This window comes from Heterodontus francisci, chromosome 30, assembly GCF_036365525.1.
Source record: "Heterodontus francisci isolate sHetFra1 chromosome 30, sHetFra1.hap1, whole genome shotgun sequence".
Taxonomy (NCBI): Eukaryota; Metazoa; Chordata; class Chondrichthyes; order Heterodontiformes; family Heterodontidae; genus Heterodontus; species Heterodontus francisci.
Window position 1 is genome coordinate 3658012 of NC_090400.1, and position 20821 is coordinate 3678832.

General features: G+C 43.8%; 1 protein-coding gene across 10 annotated transcripts in view; it reads left to right on the top strand.

Annotated features, from left to right (window-relative positions):
• The window catches only part of LOC137346547 (protein CASP-like), a 734295-nt gene that overhangs the window by 578434 nt on the left and 135040 nt on the right, over positions 1-20821 (top strand). For 8 of the 10 annotated variants that reach the window (XM_068010023.1, XM_068010028.1, XM_068010027.1 and 5 more), the window contains one exon: positions 13281-13583. The exons of the other annotated variants lie outside the window; for them this stretch is intronic. In XM_068010023.1, coding sequence (XP_067866124.1) covers positions 13281-13583 — 303 coding nt within the window. The remainder of the gene's footprint in view (positions 1-13280; positions 13584-20821) is intronic. 10 annotated transcript variants of the gene reach the window in all.

Consider the following 20821-nt stretch of genomic DNA (forward strand, 5'->3'; position numbering starts at 1 on the left):
TACCTCTGCAAGTAAACCACAAATGGAACTTCCTCTATGTAAATGTGCGTATCAGGTCCCACTCAGTCTCCGTGCAGACAATAGTGGGCTTGTTTCATACAAGACAGTACTAGTAACTATTGCTGTCTACAGAGAGCTTCTAGTTTTCTCTGCTCTGATCTTTACTCACTGTGAAGTGAAAGAGATTCATGAAATTAATCCAGTTCACATTACATCATAGAAAACATCGGTGTTATGTCCCTTGCAGAAACCTTTGTTAAGGAAATAGATAAAAAATTCTTTCCACAAATATAAAATAAAATGTATAGTTTTTTGTAATTATAATCAAATGCTGGATTTGAATCTATGTACTGTGATCTATGTCACCCAGTAAACACCATATTCACTTTTGAAACGGTATTCCTTTAATACCTTTTCATCCCAGTATCTTGAAGTTTTGATTTTGGTGCAGAAATGCTGTCAAGGTTCCCAAAGGACTGGGAGGTGTTTGGTAGCTTTGATAGCTAATAATATTGACAAACAGATGAATGCAAGCCAAACAAGTGGGCTAAGTTTTGCCAGCCATGGCAGATGACAGTGGAGTTCACAAAAAGCTCAGTGTTTGCACATTTCTTCTCTGCCATTTTAGTAACCAGAACAGTGATTATGTCTGGCAGCATATTGCTGAATGCTCTTCTGATTCTTTATAATAATTCCTTTTTTTCCCGTGCACATTGTGCCTTGTGGCATGCCAGCAGTAAAAATGTCAGTTGCAATAATTATTTCATGGTGAAAAATGCTTGCAGACATCATCTTCTTCTAGCTGCTTGCACAGTGGTTTATTAATAAGAACTGACTTTATCCTGACTGTTCAAATAGGCAGAAAATGAAGACAGTCAAGTTTATTATAACAAACTCGTCTGCTGGTTTCTGAGGGTTTTTTTTAAAGAAAACCATGGAAAAGCTTAAAAGCAGCTGCTTTGAAATAGTATTCCGTAAGGCCACTGGTGATGCATCAGAATCTCTGTTTATTTAATGGTTGTAAATGCACATCAGATGTTAACCTTCGACTAAGTCCCTCTTACAGATGCTGGGGAGAAACGAAATCTGCGGTCGATGAGCAGCAATAGCCTTTTGCTCCACGCCATAGATTTGGGTAGTGGAACAGCAGTTCAATTCATTCTCCACCTGCTACCAGTCGGAGATTGAAACTAATGTTTCATTTTAATCATATTAGGGTTGTGTTAGCCAGTGATAACCTTTTTGAAACTGCAGCCAAACATCTCTGCAGCATCCACGTTCAGGTAACTGTTACAGATGTGCAACCCAGTGTTAGCTTATTTGAGTGATTTAAACAGCAGACTAGACAATACTGAGAGAACACTAGGGAAAAATTGGATAAGCCTCGAAAACGGGCCAGCAGTTTTGATGCGTGATTAACCTGTGCCAGTTCATTGCAATGGAGGCAGCTTGCAAATTTTGTGCTGCATGCTAATTTAAATGATAGTGTACAGTCCAGTGCTAAATACTCTCCTAAGTGGCTGCACACCTCAAGGGGGCCCACGTTTTGTGCAAGGCTAGCAGCTCTTAAAGCTAAATACTGGAAATCTGAAATAGAAACAGAAAATGCTGGAAATATTGAGCAGGTCTGGCAGCATCTGTGGGGAGAGAAACAGAATTAATGTTTCAGTTCAGTGACCTTTCTTTTTTCTGTTTTATACCTCTAAAAGCTAGCCTGCACTACTTAAAGCTGGCGTATACCTCTTATAGGTGAGGTGCATTCTGGCTGCAGCAGATGCTGGAAGAGGCTGGAGAAGAGTGTCTGACCTGCAAAAAGAGTGAACATGGTGCAACAGGGCAGAGAGTGTGCTCCACAGTTTTCTGACGCAGCACTGGAGGCCTTAGTGTAGGAAATGGACAGGAGGAAAGAGGTCCTATACCTACAGAGGGTCAGGACGCCCTCCAGACAGCCACGGCGAAGGAAATGGGAGCAGATAGCCCTCGCTTGTCAGTGCAAGTGTAGCCCGGAGGACCTGGACGCAGTGCAAGAAAAAGTTGAATGACCTCACACGCGTGTTCAAGGGCAAGCACCACATCCACACTTTTTCCAGCGTGCACACACTGCCTGCTATTCAACTATGACTGGCACATCACTCAAACACATTGCACCTCATTCGCTGATACACTTCTGTCTTGCAGATTAAGGTGGCGTATAACCGCAGACAGCAGCACCTAACCAATGGGGGGCAGGCATGGCTGAACGTCTTCACCCAATGGAGGAGACGGTGATGGCCATCATTGGAGCGGCCATAGCTGAGGCTGTGGCCAGCAATGGGGCTGAAACCATCAAAAATGGCAGTCTGCTCATAGCTAATCCTCCTTCTCACATCCCACTGTCCCCTAATCCCGCAATTTCTTCTGAATTGCAAGCTGAAGACAGTGTAAGCATGTGTCTCTTGCTTTTCCTTCCTTCCCTCACCACAGCCCTACCCCTGTACCTTTCTCCTTTCAGATGCCCAAGAACTGTCACCTGGCCAGACAGTGGCACAACAGTGTGACGTTTAAGAGGAGCAGGAGACTGATGATCAAACACTGTCACAGTGCAGCCACCAGCTCAGACGATGGCACCATGCATTCTTTTGAGGATAGTATAGAGGCAGGATCTACACATGCTGAGTCATTGGGCATGAGTTGTCTGCAGCCAGGGCAGGGTGAATGGATTGCATAAATGCCAGCTCCCTAGAGGGCGAAGTTGCACACGAATTCTGCTGGCGAGGACTCAAATGAGGACTTTGACGGGTCATTGTACAGAGAAAGGTTGATGGGGTATGCACAATGAAATGCTTGGTGCATTGGCAGACCTGCCAGCAAACCTGCTGTCACTGTTAAGGAGCATGGAGGAGTCTGGCACCAACTTGGCACAGGGCTTTATGCAGAGCTTGGAGCTCATCCTTTCCAGCGTGGAAGAGGTGGCCGACTCCTTGAGAACACTTGCAGAGCCGACCATGATGCAGTGTGTGAAGGTCAATGTCTCAGCTTCCATTACAGCTCAAGCAGAAGACATCAATGTCTGAAGCTCAAACTGTGGTCATGCAATCACAGCTTGTCGCTATGCAGGCTCAGACTGCTGCCATCATGGCTGTGGATACCAAGAGGCTTTCAGGATCTCACAGCAGTCCATCAATTTGTCCTCCAACCGATAACTAGAATTGCTGAGGCCCCACTCCATGGAAGTGGCAGTGACTCCATGGAACATGAAGCTTCTGTCCTTTCTCAGGATGACAGCATTCATCCTCCTAATACTGCCACTCCGCCAGTGCCCCTTGTCTGTCAGTCAGTCAGCCCAAACTGCTGTCACCCATGCCAAGGTGGCGCAATTTGCACTAAACCTTCTAGACTCGGAACTGCTTGAGCACCCTCTGCAAGGCCATCTGCACTCTCCCCCACTGAAAGTCAACAACCTTCCACCAGCCATGCTGCAGCAACTGGGGTAGCACTGTATAAGAGCACTAAGCCAAGCAAAGACACTCCTGAGACAGGTACTAAGGGAATGCACAAAGATGATTAGTTGACATTTGTAAGGAATAGGTTTGTTTGATAAAGTTGATTTGGAATGGTTGTTTTGTGATGGCTTTTAGTTAAGCATTTTGGCCAAGAGGAAAGAGGGATGGTACGGTGTTACAGAATGTGAAATTGGAGTTATGGTCATTGGTTTCACAGTTGGATCGGGTGATCATGGACAGCCCGGCCAGAAAGGGGATGTGCTGGTTACCTCCTCCTTTTCTCCTTCTCCACTACCACTGCTCCACTACCCCTGCTCCTGCACCTCAGCTGCTTGGCTTATCACTGGTGTCGAGCGCTGTGCCCTCATGATGGCCAGGTTGTACAGGATACGGCAAACCATGACAAATTCTGACACATGCTCCAGAGACTGCTGCAGTACTCCTCCAGACCGCACCAGGCAGCGGAAGCGTTGCTTCAGCACCTCAATGGCCTGCTCGATGATGTTTCGTGTGGTGGCATGACTTTCGTTATATGCATGCTGCCCATTTGTATGGATTGTGCACCAGGGTCATGAGCCAGGTGCTCAGCAGATAGCCCCTGTTGCCCAGCAGCCTCTTTCTGGTTTGACATGATGGCTCAAATACTGAAGGAACAGTGGAATGATGCAGAATAAAAGCAGCATGACTGCTGCCAGGGTAGCAAGCATTCCCCTGCATGATGTGTTGAGCATGGTCGTACACCAACTGCACATTCAGGGAGTGGAGCCCTTTGCGGTTGCAGTATCTCTGCATTTAGGTGCAGTGTCTGCAAAGCCATGTTTATGCAGTCGTTGGCACCCTGCACCATGGGGAAGCCCGCTATCCTGGCCATGTACACACTCCATCTGCTTCTCTCTGGTCAGGGAGAACACAATGCACTCCCTTCTCCTGGCATAAAGAGCATCAGTCACATTATACACCAGTAGACGGCAAACTGGGAGATATTATGCATGTCACTGGAAGGATCCCGCCGCAAAGAAATTCATGGCCACAGACACCTTCACAGCTACTGGCAGCGTTGTCCTCACACTGCTCTGAGACTGCAAGAGGTTGCAGATTTCCGTAAGTGCCTCCTTTGTAAAATTGAGACATCGCACACATTGTTCCTGGCTGAGGTTAAGAGAAATGCTCCCTGAAGAACCTCGGTGGATAAGGCCTCCTCCTCTTCTCTGTGTTGCCCCTTCTCAATTTCCCTGTCATGCTGCAGGCCAAGGGGGGTGAAAACTACTGGCACCCATGATTGGGAGCAAGTGGTCTGAGCAAAACGCTTAACATCAGAACCCCAAGGCCTTCACCATGTGCAGCACCACTCCCTGCTGACTTTACCAACTTTAAACAATAGTAGAAAACTCACAGCACTTTTCCAAACTCTCAGAACCAGTAGAAATCGATCAGCAACTAGCCTGACAGTAGTTGATGATCCCTTTAAATAGCAGTAGTGGGGGATCCTTCCTGCTGTTTAATGATGTTAAGCTGTGCATGTTTAAGAAGCAGCGTTAGCTGGAGCAGTGAGATCCAAAATGGTAGTGCTGGTGTCGAATCAGCATTACCTGCTGTCTGACATCACAAACTGCATACTTCTGGCGCATGCTCCTAACACCTATGCTTATGCCCTCACCAGATTGACATTCATCTCACAAGATGTGTGCGCGCACAGCTCAGATGCCATTTTGGAACCAAAACGGCACCCGTATCACCAAAACTATGGGCAACTATGAAGCTGAATTTTGCGGCCTGTGACTACAGCTAATTGTGCAAACCCTTCCTCCCTTCACCCCTAGGCCCCAGGCTGTTGAATTTCCTCCCTTAATCCCACTTCCTTGTAAACTTCCTCTCTTCTGAGACCCTTCTTAAACCCCACTTCTTTGACCAAGCTTTCTGTCATTTCTCCTAATATCTTTTAGCTGGACATCCATTTCTTCTTTACACCTCTGTGAACCATCTTGAAATGATTTACCACATTAAAGGCACTATGCAAATGCAAGTTGTTATGAAATAACTGGATTATTTACCCGAAGTATATCTGACTGAAACCTTTACCCTGTGACAGGGAAGAAAAGTCAACAGAGCCAGAACCCAAAATCTCTCCATTTGCTGCAGATAACAGTGAGTAGAACTAGCTCTGCCCAATGTAACAGGTAGTGCAATATTAAAACATAAGAAATGGGACCAGGAGTAGGCCTATCGGCCCCTTGAGCCTGCTCCGTCATTCAGTAAGCTCATGGCTGATCTGATTGTGGCCTTAACTCCACTTTCCTGCCTGTCCCCATAATACTTGACTCCCTTGTTAATCAAAAATCTCTCTAATTCAGCTTTGAATAATGGCTGCATTTGCTGACAATGCAGACATGAGGTGGCGCAGTATTTGCACATGCACAAATGCAGGCTTTCAACTGGAACGTCGGTGTCTGCGACATTCAGCAGCTGCCAAGATTAAAGATGGCACTGCTCAATTTATCACAGGAAATGCTTATGGCTACATCATTCTAGCAAACTAACCTTACATTAAGTTGGATGGAAGCCCAGTAATATGCTACTATCCAGTTATAGGATGCTAACTGTAATCCTCAGATCCATTTAATATTCCAGTAACGTTATTAAATACAAAAGGAATTTTATGATTGAATTTCCATTGGAAGATAGTGAATTGTCACCCCGATCGAAAATTGTGCAGAGTATAAAATGTACTGCCAATTCATTATCGTGATTCGTTTATATGACTGAGCCGGACTGATTTCACCTGAACACAGCTACTAGCTCCTGCCCCACTGGCCACTCCCCCCCCCGCCCTCAGCTGCTTGCTCCAGACCTCTCTGCTCCCCCCCCCACTCCACTGGCTGATGGTTCCCCGTTCACGCCACCCCGTTCTCCGGTCGCCCCCCCCACCCACCCCCCCCCCCCCCCCCCAGCCACCTAGCTGTAGGCTGCAGCGCATCCCTTCTCTCAGCCAATCACTCCCACGTTTGTTCAGTCACCACATGCCACCCGAAGAAGCAAGGCGGGCCGCAAGAGATGACGTAGGAGTGAGTGGCCGAGAGGAGGGAAGCGGCGCGGCCTAGAGCTAGTGGCTGGAGGAGGGGCGAGCAGTTAGAGAGCGGGGTGGCGCGAAACGAGGAACAATTGGCCAGGGGAGTTGGTGGGGAGGGGGTGGGGAGCAGCGAGGCCTGGAGTGAGTTGCTATGGGGGGAGAGCTCCAGCCTCAAAGTCTCCCATTCAGCTGCTTTCTCCAGCTGAGTGGGGGGCTGGATACCCAAAATCTCTTCGCGCATGCATGAAGATGGACCAGGCATTGATGACATTGGTGCTGGGCGATGACGTCATCCCGCGCACGCGCCACTTAGTCCTGGCAAGATGTAGCTGCGCATGTGTGCAGCTTGGCGCACTCTGATGACGTCAGCGGACCGCTGTGTTTTCAGGAATCACTTTGTTGAATATATTCAGTGACCACTGCTTAATGGGGACTAGCTCAGCCTTACATAAGTTAGTAGAACCAGCTCCACCTTTCCTCTCTGGAATAGTATAACTAGTCCCTAATGGCTCTATATAACAATTAGTAGAATTGGCTCCCTCTCCAACTTTCTGCATGTAACTGGTGAAAGCATGTTACTGTTATTGAGATGTTATAACATACAGGATAAAGTTGCCTGAATTCTTATTTTTATTTTAAAATGTAACAAAAGAGTATTGTTTGAACCATGTGCTGTGACCCTCACAGTGCACAGTATCACAGAATGAACTAGGATACCTGGATTTAAACTGGAGTCTCTAGTTACATTCTCATTCAACCTCGCCTGATAAACGGATGAACACTGAGCTGCAAAGGAGCACAAGCTTGTGTCCTGGTGGTATCCATGGTGATGTCTAGCCAGCGATGACAGCATTAATATAAAAAATGCACTTTTAAGGAAGGGGAGAGAATAGATGGAAAGTTAGATTTCTTCAAAGTACAAGAGAAGGAAGGAAGTACTTTTATTTTGTTTTATGTTAAATCCCATTAACATCCTGTTTCAGATTTGGCAGAAATCAGCACAGGGATATCATCCTGGTATTCTCATTTGATTTAACCCAGCTTTGTTTTGGAGCCAGTTACAAAAATGCAGTTGTTTAATTTGTCTACTAAAAATGAAAAACTTCTAAAAGAGAGCTTAGAAAACAATATTAGTGAGATGTATTAATCGTGTTCATCGACAGAAGGAAAGCAGAACAGCACAAGTCAGGAAAAAAATCCCCGTTGAATGTCATTAGTGGTATATTTGACCTTGGTATAGGTTAAAGGACACAGACCTCAGTAGAAATATCTTCATCATGCAGGAGTTTCTGCCATCTCTGACACCATACAGTGAGGAAGATGGATGATCTGCCAAACTACTCCCTCGCATGGGTGAATTAGGAGCAAATTTGGCACATGATTCTCTGGCTGCTATGATTTAAAAAAATAGTTTTAACCAGAATGGTGTCCTGGATATGCATTAGGACTCGGAAGGATAAAGGATATGTGTTGAGAGTTTGTAATGTTTCATTTGCTGCAGTATAATAGTTTTTTTATTACCAATTATACTCCAGTAAAAACTCAACAAATTTATATAAAAAAATATACTTGTTCAGTTTTTCCATTCCCTCAAGTTTTAAGTTGCTAATTCATTGTCTTATGATTTGGAAAAGACATATTTATTCAAATAGCTATGGTCATCATTATTGATTGTTGGCCAGTTTATTGATCTAATAAATGATGTTTTGCGGTGAAGGGGTGAGTCAGTCTTATGTCAGTCTGTTTCTTCCATTGAAGCAAAGGTACTCTAGTACTGAGCCAAAAGCTTCTGAACTCTGTTTACATACATCTACAGTTATTTCATTATGGTTCAGTCTTTGCTCTGAATCTTCCATTGTAACATTCACCACCACGTATCTCTGAGTGCAGAAACATATTTCTGATCTACGAGTTCCGAGCAAATTTTGTTCTTTTTTTTTTGTCAGCGCTAACCTTAGATTTTCAGGTAGTGCAAATTAGAAAGCTTACTGCATTACCACATTTTATGACATCGTTCCCAGCAGATACTTTAAACAACCCCAGCTACATGAAGGTAAATCAGTGTCAGAACAGTGGAAGACATTCAAAGGGGAGATTCAGGGGGTTCAGAGTAAACATGCTCTCACTAAGAAAAAGGGTGGGATGGCCAAATCTACACCCCCCAAGGATGTCAAGGAGCTTACAGGGTAAGATAAGGCAGAAAAGGAAAGCTTATGTCCGATACCGAGAACTCAGTACTACAGAGAGCCGAGAGGAGTATAGAGAGTGGAGGGCTGAAATCAAAAAGGAAATTAGGAAAGCTAAGAGGTATGAAAGAATATTGGCAAGCAAAATCAAGGGGAACCCAAAGATGTTTTATCAATACATTGAGAAAGAGGATAACTAAAAAAAAGAGTAGGGCCCATAAAAGACCAAAAAGGTAACCTGTGTGTAGGAGCAGAAGATGTTGGTGTTGTTCTTGAGGGGAGGCGGTGGTGTAGTGGTAATGTCACTGGACTAGTAATCTAGAGCCCAGGCTAATGCTCTGGGGATATGGGTTCGGATCTCACCACGGTAGATGGTGAAATTTGAATTCATTTAACAAATATGGAATTTAAAATAAAAAGCTAGTCTAATCACAGAATAATACAGTGCAGAAGAGGCCCTTTGGCCCATTGAGTCTGCACCGATGCATTAAAACACCTGACCTATCTACCTAATCCCATTTTCCAGCACTTGGTCCATAGCCTTGAATGTTATGATGTGCCAAGTGCTCATCCAGGTACGTTTTAAAGGATGTGAGGCAACCTGCATCTACCACCCTCCCAGGCAGGGCATCCCAGACCGTCACCACCCTCTGGGTAAAAAAGTTCTTCCTCAAGTCCCCCTTAAACCTCCCGCCCCTCACCTTAAACTTGTGACCCCTCGTAACTGACCCTTCAACTAAGGGGAACAGCTTCTCCCTATCCACCCTGTCCATGCCCCTCATAATCTTGTACACCTCGATCAGGTCACCCCTCAGTCTTCTCTGCTCCATTGAAAACAACCCAAGCCTATTCAACCTCTCTTCATAGCTTAAATGTTCCATCCCAGGCAACATCCTGGTGAATCGCCTCTGCACCCCCTCCAATGCAATCACATCCTTCCTATAATGTGGCGACCAGAATTGCAGACAGTACTCCAGCTGTGGCCTTACCAAAGTTCTGTACAACTCCAACATGACCTCCCTGCTTTTGTAATCTATGCCTCGGTTGATAAAGGCAAGTGTCCCATATGCCTTTTTCACAACCCTATTAACCTGCCCTTCTACCTTCAGAGATCTGCCAAGGTCCCTTTGTTCCTCGGAACTTCCTAGTGTCAGGCCATTCATTGAATACTTCCGTGTCACATTACTCCTTCCAAAGTGTATCACCTCACACTTTTCAGCGTTAAATTCCATCTGCCATTTTTCTGCCCATTTGACCATCCCGTCTATATCTTCCTGTAACCTAAGACACTCCACCTCACTGTTAACCACTCGGCCAATCTTTGTGTCATCCGCAAACTTACTGATCCTACCCCCCACATAGTCATCTATGTCGTTTATATAAATGACAAACAACAGGGGACCCAGCACAGATCCTTGTGGTACGCCACTGGACACTGGCTTCCAGTCACTAAAACAGCCGTCTGTCATCACTCTCTGTCTCCTACAGCTAAGCCAATTTTAAATCCACCTTATTAATGATGACCATGAAACCGTTGTCGGTTGTTGTAAAAACCCATCTGGTTCACTAATGCCCTTTAGGGAAGGAAATCTGCCATCCTTACCTGGTCTGGCCTACATGTGACTCCAGACCCACAGCAATGTGGTTGACTCTTACATGCCCTCTGAGATGGCCGAGCAAGCCATTCAGTTCAAGGGCAAAATTAGGGATGGGCAATAAATGTTGCTTAGCCAGCGACGCCCACGTCCTACTCAACGAATAATAAAAATGATGAATACTTTGCGTTTATCTTCACAAAAGAGGGGGACGATGCAGATTTTGTAATTAAGCAAGAGGGGTGTGAAGCATTGGATGTGATAAACATAGGGAGAGAGGAAATATTAATGGGATTAGCATCCTTGAAAGTTGATAAATCACCAGAGCTGGATGAAATATACTCCAGACTGTTAAAAGAAGCAAGAGAGGCAATAGCGGAAGGTCTGAGCTTCATTTTCCAGTCCTCACAGGATACAGGTGTGGTGCCAGAGAACTGGAGGACTGTTAATGTTGTACCTCTGTTTAAAAAGGGAGCGAGGGATAGACTGAATAATTGCACGACAATTTATTGGAATCAATTCTGAGAGACAGGATAAACTGTCATTTAGAAAGGCACAGATTAATCAAGGATAGTCAGCATGGATTTGTTAAGGGAAGATCTTGTCTGACCAACTTGATTGAATTTTTTGAAGAAGTAACAAGGAAAATAGATGAGGGTGGAGCAGTTGATGTGGTCTACATGGATTTTAGCAAGGCTTTTGACAAGGTCCCACATGGCAGACTGGTTAAAAAAAAAATCCCATGGGATCCAGGGAAATGTAGCAAGGTGGATACAAAATTGGCTCGGCGGCAAGAAACAAAGGGTAATTGTTGACGGGTGTTTTGTTGACCGGAGGGCTGTTTCCAGTGGCGTTCCATAGGGCTCCGTACTAGATCCCCTGCTTTTTGTGGTTATATATTAATGATTTGGATGTAAGTGTAGGGGGCATAATCAAGAATTTTGCAGACAACACAAAGATTGGCCATGTGGTAGATAGCGAAGAATAAGCAGTAAGCTGAAGGAAGATATTGATGGTCTGGCTAGATGACCAGAAAAGTGGCAAATGGAATTCAACCTGGAGAAGTGTGACGTGATGTATTTGGGGAGGTCAAACAAGACAAAGGAATACACGATTAATGGGAAAATACTGAGAAGTGTAGAGGAAGTGAGGGACCTTGGAATGAATGTCCACAGATCCCTGAAGGTGGCAGGACAGGTCGATAAGGTGGTTAAGAAGGCACATGGAATTCTTCCCTTTATTAGCTGAGGTATAGAATATAAGAGCAGGGAAGTTATGCTGAAACTGTATAAATTATTGGTTAGGCCACAACTTGAGTACTATGTGCAGTTCTGGTCACCTCATTACAGAAAGGATGGAGTTACACTAGAGAGGGTACAGAGAAGATATACGAGGTTGTTGCCGGGACTGGAAACATGCAGCTGTGAGGAAAGTTTGGATAGGCTGGGTTTGTTCTCCTTGGAACAGAGAAGGCTGAGGGAAGATCTGATTGAAATGTACAAAATTTTGAGGGACCTGGATAGAGTGGAGGTGAAGGGCCTATTTACCTTGGCAGAAAGGTCAGTGACTAGGGGGCATAGATTTAAAGTAATTGGTAGAAAGATTAGTGGGGAGACGAGGAACAACTTCTTCACCCTGAGGGTGGTGGGATCTGGAACTCACTGCCTGAAAGGATAGTTGAGGCAGAAACCCTCAGCTCATTCAAAAGGAGTCTGGATATGCACCTCAAGTGCCGTAATCTGCAGGGCTACGGACCAAATGCTGAAAGGTGGATTAGAATGGGTGGATTGTTTGTCGGCTAGCACAGACACGATGGAGCAAGTGGCCTCTTTCTGTGCAGTAAACTTCCTATGATTTACACATGCTGTCACAAATGTGATATTTCAGCTGTTCTCTTTGTCCTTAATTCCCAAATTCCTGGGGTAGTCCTATCATCGAATCATAAAATGGTAGAAGGCCATTTGGCCCATCATGCTTGTGACAGATTCATTTCACTCCAGGGCATCCATAAACTTTTTAAAGTTTGAATGTAAAAGTAAAACAGCTGCACACAGCCACTGGTTCTTGGAGTTTGTGTTCAGATTTCCCTTTGCCTCTTCCTAATGCACTGTATCTTCAAAGCACAAGACATTTTTACCATTATTTTTCCCACCTTTTTTTTTCAGATTTCTGCCCTTCCACATCTCTACTAATTTGACTGCCTGCATTCCAGTGCCTTGGCTGTTCTTTATGTTTGAGCCTAGATGGAGTGTTGTCAGATTGTTTGGTTATAGATGGCATCGCCTCCAACTGTGCACCTGGGATCATGCAGTGCTTGCATAGGGGCATCTCTGGATAGCCAACAGAGCAGAAACCTTGACTGAGTTTCCTGCCTCTAACTCAGAGGTGCTGACACCTATCACCCGGGCATAGGCGAGCATTCTGGATGGCTTAGCAAAGACCAGGGATTGAATTTTTTTTACGCAGAGGGTGGTGGGTGCCAGGAACGCGTTGCCAGCGGAGGTGGTAGATGCGAACACGATAGCGTCTTTTAAGATGTATCTAGACATGAATGGGCAGGAAGCAAAGAGATACAGACCCTTAGAAAATAGGCGACATGTTTAGATAGAAGATCTGGATCGGCGCAGGCTTGGAGGGCCGAAGGGCCTGTTTCCTGTGCTGTAATTTTCTTTGTTCTTTTGTTCTTTGAATCTTGTGCCTTGTTGATCCATGTCCCTAAGCTACTCACTGACTGAATCATCTGAAATAATGGGTTGCTGTTTTCCTCCTCTTAAACCCCTGATTACACCTCTGATTTTACAACTATAATAGATCAAATAAAATTTGACATTTATGATGAGATCTAGCTTTGCTTGATAGCCTAGGACTATCTACAGTAAATTTTAGGTTAAAATTCTTTGCAGCAAAGAAGGCAAAACCTTTTATGAATTTTTTTATTTACTTATTTTAGAGATTACCCCAAAGACCTCGGCTAGTTGCAGCCCAGCCCCTGAATCTCCAGTTAGCTCTGCTGAATCAGTGAAGAGTGTGGCTGAACTATCATCACAGCAATCCACAGCCACCGAGAACAGTAAGGACATCAAGCCACCAGAATCATGTGAACAGCCCTCGAATGATCCTCAGGTTCTATCATCACTGCCAATTTCTGGTCAGTCAGCGTTAAGCATACAGGAGTTGGTAGCCATGTCTCCTGAACTTGATACATATGCCATCACAAAGAAAGTCAAAGAGGTGCTGACAGACAACAACTTAGGTAGGTAACAGCACACCTTTAAATGGGCACAAGTGATTCCATTCTGATAATGTGCATCTTGTGTAAAAAGCAAGCAAGTTTTTTTTCCTCATAGTCCCCCATAAGTTTATTGCATGTGTGATCTAAATTGTTTATCGAACTGTTTTTTTCTCTTATCCCTATTTTTATATTAACATTGCAACTAATTTTGGAATGAGTATATGGTACAGCTGGCATATATTGCAAACAGACATTTTACTATAAGCATGCCCTGTTTATACAAGATACTGACAAAATCATGTAAAGATTGGACAGATTTTCTCCAGTGAGTTAGATCGGGGATCAGTTAGTCCCCTCAGTTACCGGTACTTAGTTTTGCCTATCTGTATCTTACTATTGTCTTCTGAAGATGGGGATCTTCTACCCCACCCCTAGATTTATATTAATTTATAAAATTGTTGTGACAGTATTGGAATGATGCATGTCAGGTCACCCAAGAAGGAACGGGTAGGAGAAGCCAGCTAGATAGCTATAGCAGTAACAGTAGCCTCAAATGATATTTGAGCTTGGCTATTCTCGACGAATGGGTGAGTCAGCCCCCATTAGCGTGGTATAAGCCTGGTGTGGTGAAAGTTACCAAGAAAATGATATGTAATCATTCGTATTTGCTATAAAAAATAAAATTTTGAGGCAGCAAGTTACAGAGTAGGAAATTTTAAGAAGATCCAGTACAGTAAGTATCTTTTCTCTGAAAGGGACGGGGTAGTTTGGAACTGAGAGAATAGTAAAGAAATAACTTTTATTTATGTAATGCTTTTTATGATGTCCAGACATCCCATAGTGGCCCACAGTCCAGTCCCTGAGAGGGTAACAGCAAGGTCCCACACACAACAATGAGATCAATAACCAGAGGATCATTTTTTTTTTGTGATGTTGGTTGGGAATAAATGCTGGCCAGAACACCAGAACTCCCCTGCTCTTCCATGGAAAGTGCCATGGTCTCATTTATCTCCACCTGAGAGAGTTTAATGTCTCATCTGATAGCACAGCACTCCCTTTGTACTGTACTGAAGTGCCAGCTTGGATTATGGGCTAAAGTCCCAGGATAGGGCTACAACCCACAATCTCTTGACTCAGAGCTGACAGTGCTGTCACTGTGTTGGTAATATAAGTTTGTCCCTCTCACTGCAGATGATGGGCCGAAGGGCCTGTTTCAGTGCTGTATATCTAAATCTAAAACCTGTAGAAGTATGGATAGTGTTTCGATGCTGTAAATATTCCGATATTTAATCAGTGTGTTTGGAGCTGTTTATTGCAAAGACAGTACTCAGAAAAAAGATGATTACTGATGTGCAGAGACTTCCATAATAGGCATTCCTTGAGTGCAGCAGTACCATTGGACCCTGTTTATTTAACCTGGTATAACAATAATAAAGAGACAAATTGAACAGTGTTGCCCTCTCACCATATCCAAGTGTTACACTGATGCCCGTCAGTCGTACTGTAGCTTTCAACGTGGCCTACTCTAGCTCTTTGTGATTAAGGCTTGTAAGGCTTGAGCAGATGATACTTAAATTTAAAAGGTGGTTGATGTTACCATGATATCTAGACCTCATAGGATGCAGTTTATCGATCATGATTGTGTGCTATTTAATCTACAGTGTTTTGCCCCCAAGTATATCACAGAATAACCCTATAAGCACGAGCAAGATGTTTGTTTTGATTGGCCTGCGATTGCATCATGCACCATAATAAGCGCTAACCTCCATTTATCAGTCTGTCAGACGTCTGCAGGGCAGTGATTGTCCTCCGTGCTGTTAAATGCTGAGGCTGCAGAATGAGCTCTTTCATCAAAGCACAGGTGCTCTTTGTTGCCAAGGACGTTCCTGACAAATGGAGGTCATCCAGAGTGTAATATATACTGTATGTGTTATTCCCTAGTAAGTTACTACAGGATCTGTCACGTGCTGCTGTCACTCCTCAGGTCAAACATCATCAATGGCTCTTAAACCTTCGCACTAACACTTATTAAACTCTTTGATGCTAATACTAAAATTATAACGTCAAAAAGATTGAATATAATACTAGCACAATGAAAATGCTGTTACAAATAAGCTTCTAAGAATCATCAAGTGGCTCCCATCAATGCTCATGAAGAAAAATCTCTTGTTTTAACTGGCAGGTTATTCAGCAATTGAATGCAGTACTGATGTATACATCCAATAACAGCAGCACTGTCTCGACTCCTGGTTGAGAAAAATATTTCTTCAATGCCTGATTAACACACAGCATATGAGACTGATTAGCACAAATAGTATATCAATCAGAAAATATTTGGAACAACTTGAAAGAGTAATTTTATTGTAGGTTTCAGAAGATGTTGATTAAGTAGTTAAGGTTTGCCTTTGCTGTTTGTGGCTTTGCCTCAATGGCCTTGTAACTCACTCCCTGTTATCTAGTATTGTATATATTGTGATCATTGGTGTGAAGACCCATTGTGTTCTCCATGAGTACAAGATTAATTCAAATCACATGCTCAGTAAGTAGACAACACAGTGATCTTCCCAGAGATCAGTTATAGTTGTGTGTTGCTCTTAGTTTACGAGGGTGTTTAGAAAATGTTTAACTGGTGTAAAAGATTAATGCCATAAACTGAGACCAGTATCTATTATAATGATTCCAAACAGAGTTATTTCTCATTAAGTGGCTATTCCAGCCAGCACAACACTGTTGTGTGTGTGATGGTCTGATAGTTACATGATACAGGCTGTGTTACTGTTGGGAGCAGAAGATTCAGCTGATTCTATCTAGTGAATATATAGTGTCCTACTGTTGGGGGCTGTATTCAATACATTGTTTTTCTCCTTTTGGTGAGTGCCTAGTGCTCAAACAGGATAGAGATTTTTATTTGCAGAATTGTCTGTATTTTTGTCTCTGTGCCTTAATTTCCTCCCTCACCATTTTCTGTTTTATATTTTGAGTGGTTTTGTGTTGATACAGGTGAAAGATGTCAGTTGAGGCAAATAGAGCAATTTCTCACTTCCTGCATGGTGTCCAAATCAAGTGCTCCCACGTCTGTTAGAACATGAATTAGATGCAGAGTAACATTCTTTCTGCATTGCCTCATCAGACGTTCTTAGGTCAGGCATTACATTGGTGCGTGCCATGTTGCTCCAACAATTTGATCAACCCCAACCTCTCAACAATGCCTTCTAATGTGATATTCCCATTTGTATTATTTCTGCACTTATTTAATTCTTTATTTTTCCATTATAATATGAATAAAAAACACCTTTTAGGCCATCATTTCCCAATGGACATTAAGTAAATGTTTATAATAGGAAAATCTATGAAACGTGTGTAAGCATTTTACATAATGGGAAAAACATAGTTGCCTGTCACACTGTAGTTGCAGGTTACCATCGCTGGTGACGCTCTGGTATGATCGTCCAGGTCTGCCTTCCTTTTTTTTCTTTTAAAAAGTGTTTCATTTTACATTTTTACTATTTGCAATGGGTAAAAAAAGTTTAAAATTTTACCATTTTGCCTCACTACCTATCGAAAGATATAAAGCAAAGGCAGGTAAATAAAGTAGGAAAGAAATCAGCCATGCTCATAAATCGTGGAACAGATTTGAGTGGCTGAACGGCTTACTCCTATTGCTTTTTTACCACGCACCCCCACTCCCTCATGTACCTGTCCACAGTGTCACTTAACTCTTCTGCCATCAGGATGTTAGAAGCTATTATTAAAGACGTTATAGCAGGGCACTTAGAAAAATTCAAGGTAATCAGGCAGAGTCAACAAGGTTTTGTGAAAGGGAAATCATGTTTAACCAGTTTGTTGGAGTCCTTTGAAGAAGTAGCATGTGCTGTGGATGTACTGTACTTAGATTTCCAGAAGGCATTTGATAAGGTGCCACATCAAAGGTTATTGCAGAAAATAAAACCTCATGGTGTAGGGGGTAACATTGTGGTATGGATAGAAGAGTGGCTAGTTAACAGGAAACAGAGAGCAGGTATAAATGGGTCATTTTCTGGTTGGCAAGATGTAACGAGTGGTGTGCCACAGGGATCAGTGTTGGGGCCTCAACTATTTACAGTTTATATCAATGACTTGGATGAAGGGACCGAAGGTATGATTGCTAAATTTGCTGATGACACAAAGATAGGTAGGAAAGTAAGTTGTGAAGAGGACGTGAGGCTACAAAGGGAAATAGATAAAGTGAGTGGGCAAAGATCTGGCAATGGAGTATAATGTGGGAAAATGTGAAATTGTCCATTTTGGCCGGAAGAATAAAAGCGTATTTTATTTAAATGGTGAGAGATTGCAGAGCTCTGCCATGCGGAGGGATCTGGGTGTCCTAGTGCATGAATTGCAAAAGGTTCGTTTGCAAGTACAGCAAGTAATTGGGAAAGCTAATAGAATGTTATCATTTATTGCAAAGGGAATTGAATAAGAAGCAGGGAGGTTATGCTTCAGCATTGGTGAGACCACATCTGTGTACAGTACTGGTCTCCTTATTTAAGGAAGGATGTTAATGCGTTGGAAACAGTTCAGAGAAGGTTTACTGGACTAATACCTGAAATGGGCCGATTGTCTTATGAAGAAAGGTTGGACAGGCTAGGCTTGTATCCGCTGGAGTTTAGAAGAGTAAGAGGTGACTTGATAGAAGCATATAAAATTCTGAGACAGTGTGGATGTGAAAAGGAATTTTCTTCTTCTGGGAGAATCTAGAACCGGGGCCACTGTTTAAAAATAAGGGGTCACCCATTTAAAACTGAAATGAGGAGAAATGTTTTCTCTCAGAGGGTTGTGAGTCTTTGCAACTCTCTTCCTCAAAAGGCAGTGAAAGCAGAGTCCTTGAATATTTTTAAGGCAAAGGTAGATGGATTCTTGATAAGCAAGGGGTGAAAGGTTATTGGAGGTAGGCAGGAATGTGGAATTGAGGTTACAATCAGATCAGCCATAATCTTATTGAATGGCGGAGCAGGCTCGAGGAGCCGAGTGGCCTACTCCTGCCCCTAATTCATATCTTCGTATGTTCACCCCGATCATCTCCCGCCTTACTGTATTCATCAACCGTTGGACCAGAACCAGCTGGCTTCTAATTTCTAACTCCAACCTACCTGTTGTCGTCTCTACTCACCTGCCATGGTGCTCCAGAATGGGACAAGGCCTGCTGACTGCTGCTTCCAGCCTGCCTTTCATCTTTCCAGTGTCTGTCCCAGTCTTGTGCTGCCCCAAGCTAAATCCCCTGTGATCCTAGCTGGTTAGGTGGCACTTCAGTTCTGAAATTATGAACATTTCTAATGCATCATAAGCACTTGCGATTTCAAAACTGATGTACTGATTTATCAAAAGTCGACACAAATGAGGTCTGGGGTCCGGAGCACAATTTGCAGAAGGCACTGGAAAAATAACAGGAAGTTTGACGTTGGCGAATTGCAATCAGGCCCCAGCTTGATACTTGAGCAGCATGGGAGGGGTGATAGAAGTGAGTGCAGGAAATACCTTTGTGCTTGGCAAGAGGCAGCACGTAGAGGGCATGAAGCAGGTTGAGGGGGGCGTGAAGCAGGTCGAGCGGGGGGTCTGAAGCAGGTCGAGCAGGGGGTGTGAAGCAGGTCGAGAGGGGGGTGAAGCAGTAGGCCAGACATTAGTAGCACATCTTCACCCAAAATGCCTTTCTGAAAAGCAAAAAGTCAGTGGGATAGATTGGGATGAGACATCGGAGATGTGCACAGGTGAAAGACATTCTAAGGAAGACCAACCAGCAACACAGAGGTTGAGGGAGAGAACTGTGGCATTGCAGGATGGTCATTAAGGAAAGAACACAGATAGTTGCAGCACAGCAGCCCTGCCAAAGATCACAGACAAGGCCTCGAAGCAAACAAAATAGGCAGCATTCTCTGCTTTGTCCTGTTAACTCTGTGGAGATATAGTAGTATATACAAAATTCATCTTTATCAATTGATCTTCTTTGATGTGGCATGTGGGAAGTCAAAGAACAAGGTTAGTCTTCCAGTGATGCAGGATTAGGGGCAGAGGATAATTAAACCAGAGCATGCAGGTGTAACTCAATCCCCATCTTAAGTCACACATTCTGCCCTTATTTTTATGTGGGACTTTGATTTAATATTATTTATAGTTGGATAGCAAAGCTTAAAGCAGTTTGGAAGGTAGAGAAATAGAGTTGATTGGAGCATAGGGGTTTCTTAGCCGTTCAGGTTGAGGAACTGAGACATGCAAAATTGAGGTGCTGTAGTGCCACCATTGCCAGGAGGGTGCAGTTACAGTGTGATGTTTTCACATAAACTCTTTATATTAAAATTGTGGGCATTGGAAACAATTTTATTGTGTCTTTAAAGCAGTAGTCCCAAAGTGCTTCACAGATGCCAGAAAGTGGTAGAAGAAGGGCTGATGTAATGATTGAAGGCAAGATTACAGGGGTAGCTTTTAAGCAATCTTTTAAAGGGGAGAGAGGTAACAAGGTAGAGGGATTTGGGGCATTCCAGGATGTCTGCTGAGTTGGCCAAAGATTCTTCTCCTAAATGTGGAGCACGGGGAGTGGTGGGGAGATGTGGATACAATATAAAACCAAAGTCAGAGGCGTGAAGGTTGCATGCTGGGACAGAGGATTGACTGTAGAGCCCTCTGCATGCAAGACCATGGAGAGACTTGTAGAGGAGCGCAAGGATTTTGAGGTAATTGGATTGAAGGATATGGAGTCAATGCAGATTGGTGAGAATGGGTGTGTAGGATTGGGTATGGACCCGAGTATTTTCAGTGAATTGCAATTTGTGAATCAAGAGGTTGGCAAGGACATTGTTTGAGGAGTCAGGTCTGGATGTGGCAAAATGACGGATAAGGGCTTCACCTTCCAAACCCACGACCTCTACCAACGACAAGGGCAGCAAATGCATGGGAACACCACCACCTGCAAGTTCCCATCCAAGTCACACATCGTCCTGACTTGGAACTATATCACCGTTCCTTCACTGTCACTGGGTCAAAACCCTGGAACTCCCTTCCTAACAGCACTGTGGATGTACCTACCCCAAATGGACTGCAGTGGTTCAAGAAGGCAGCTCACCACCACCTTCTCCAGGGCAATTAGAGATGGGCAATAAATGCTGGCCTAGCCAGCAATGCCCACATCCCATGAATGAATAAAACAAAAAGCAGCAGTGGGATGAGATGGGGCAAAGATGAGTAATGTTGCAGAGATGGCATTCAGTAATGATGGTGATGACTAAGAT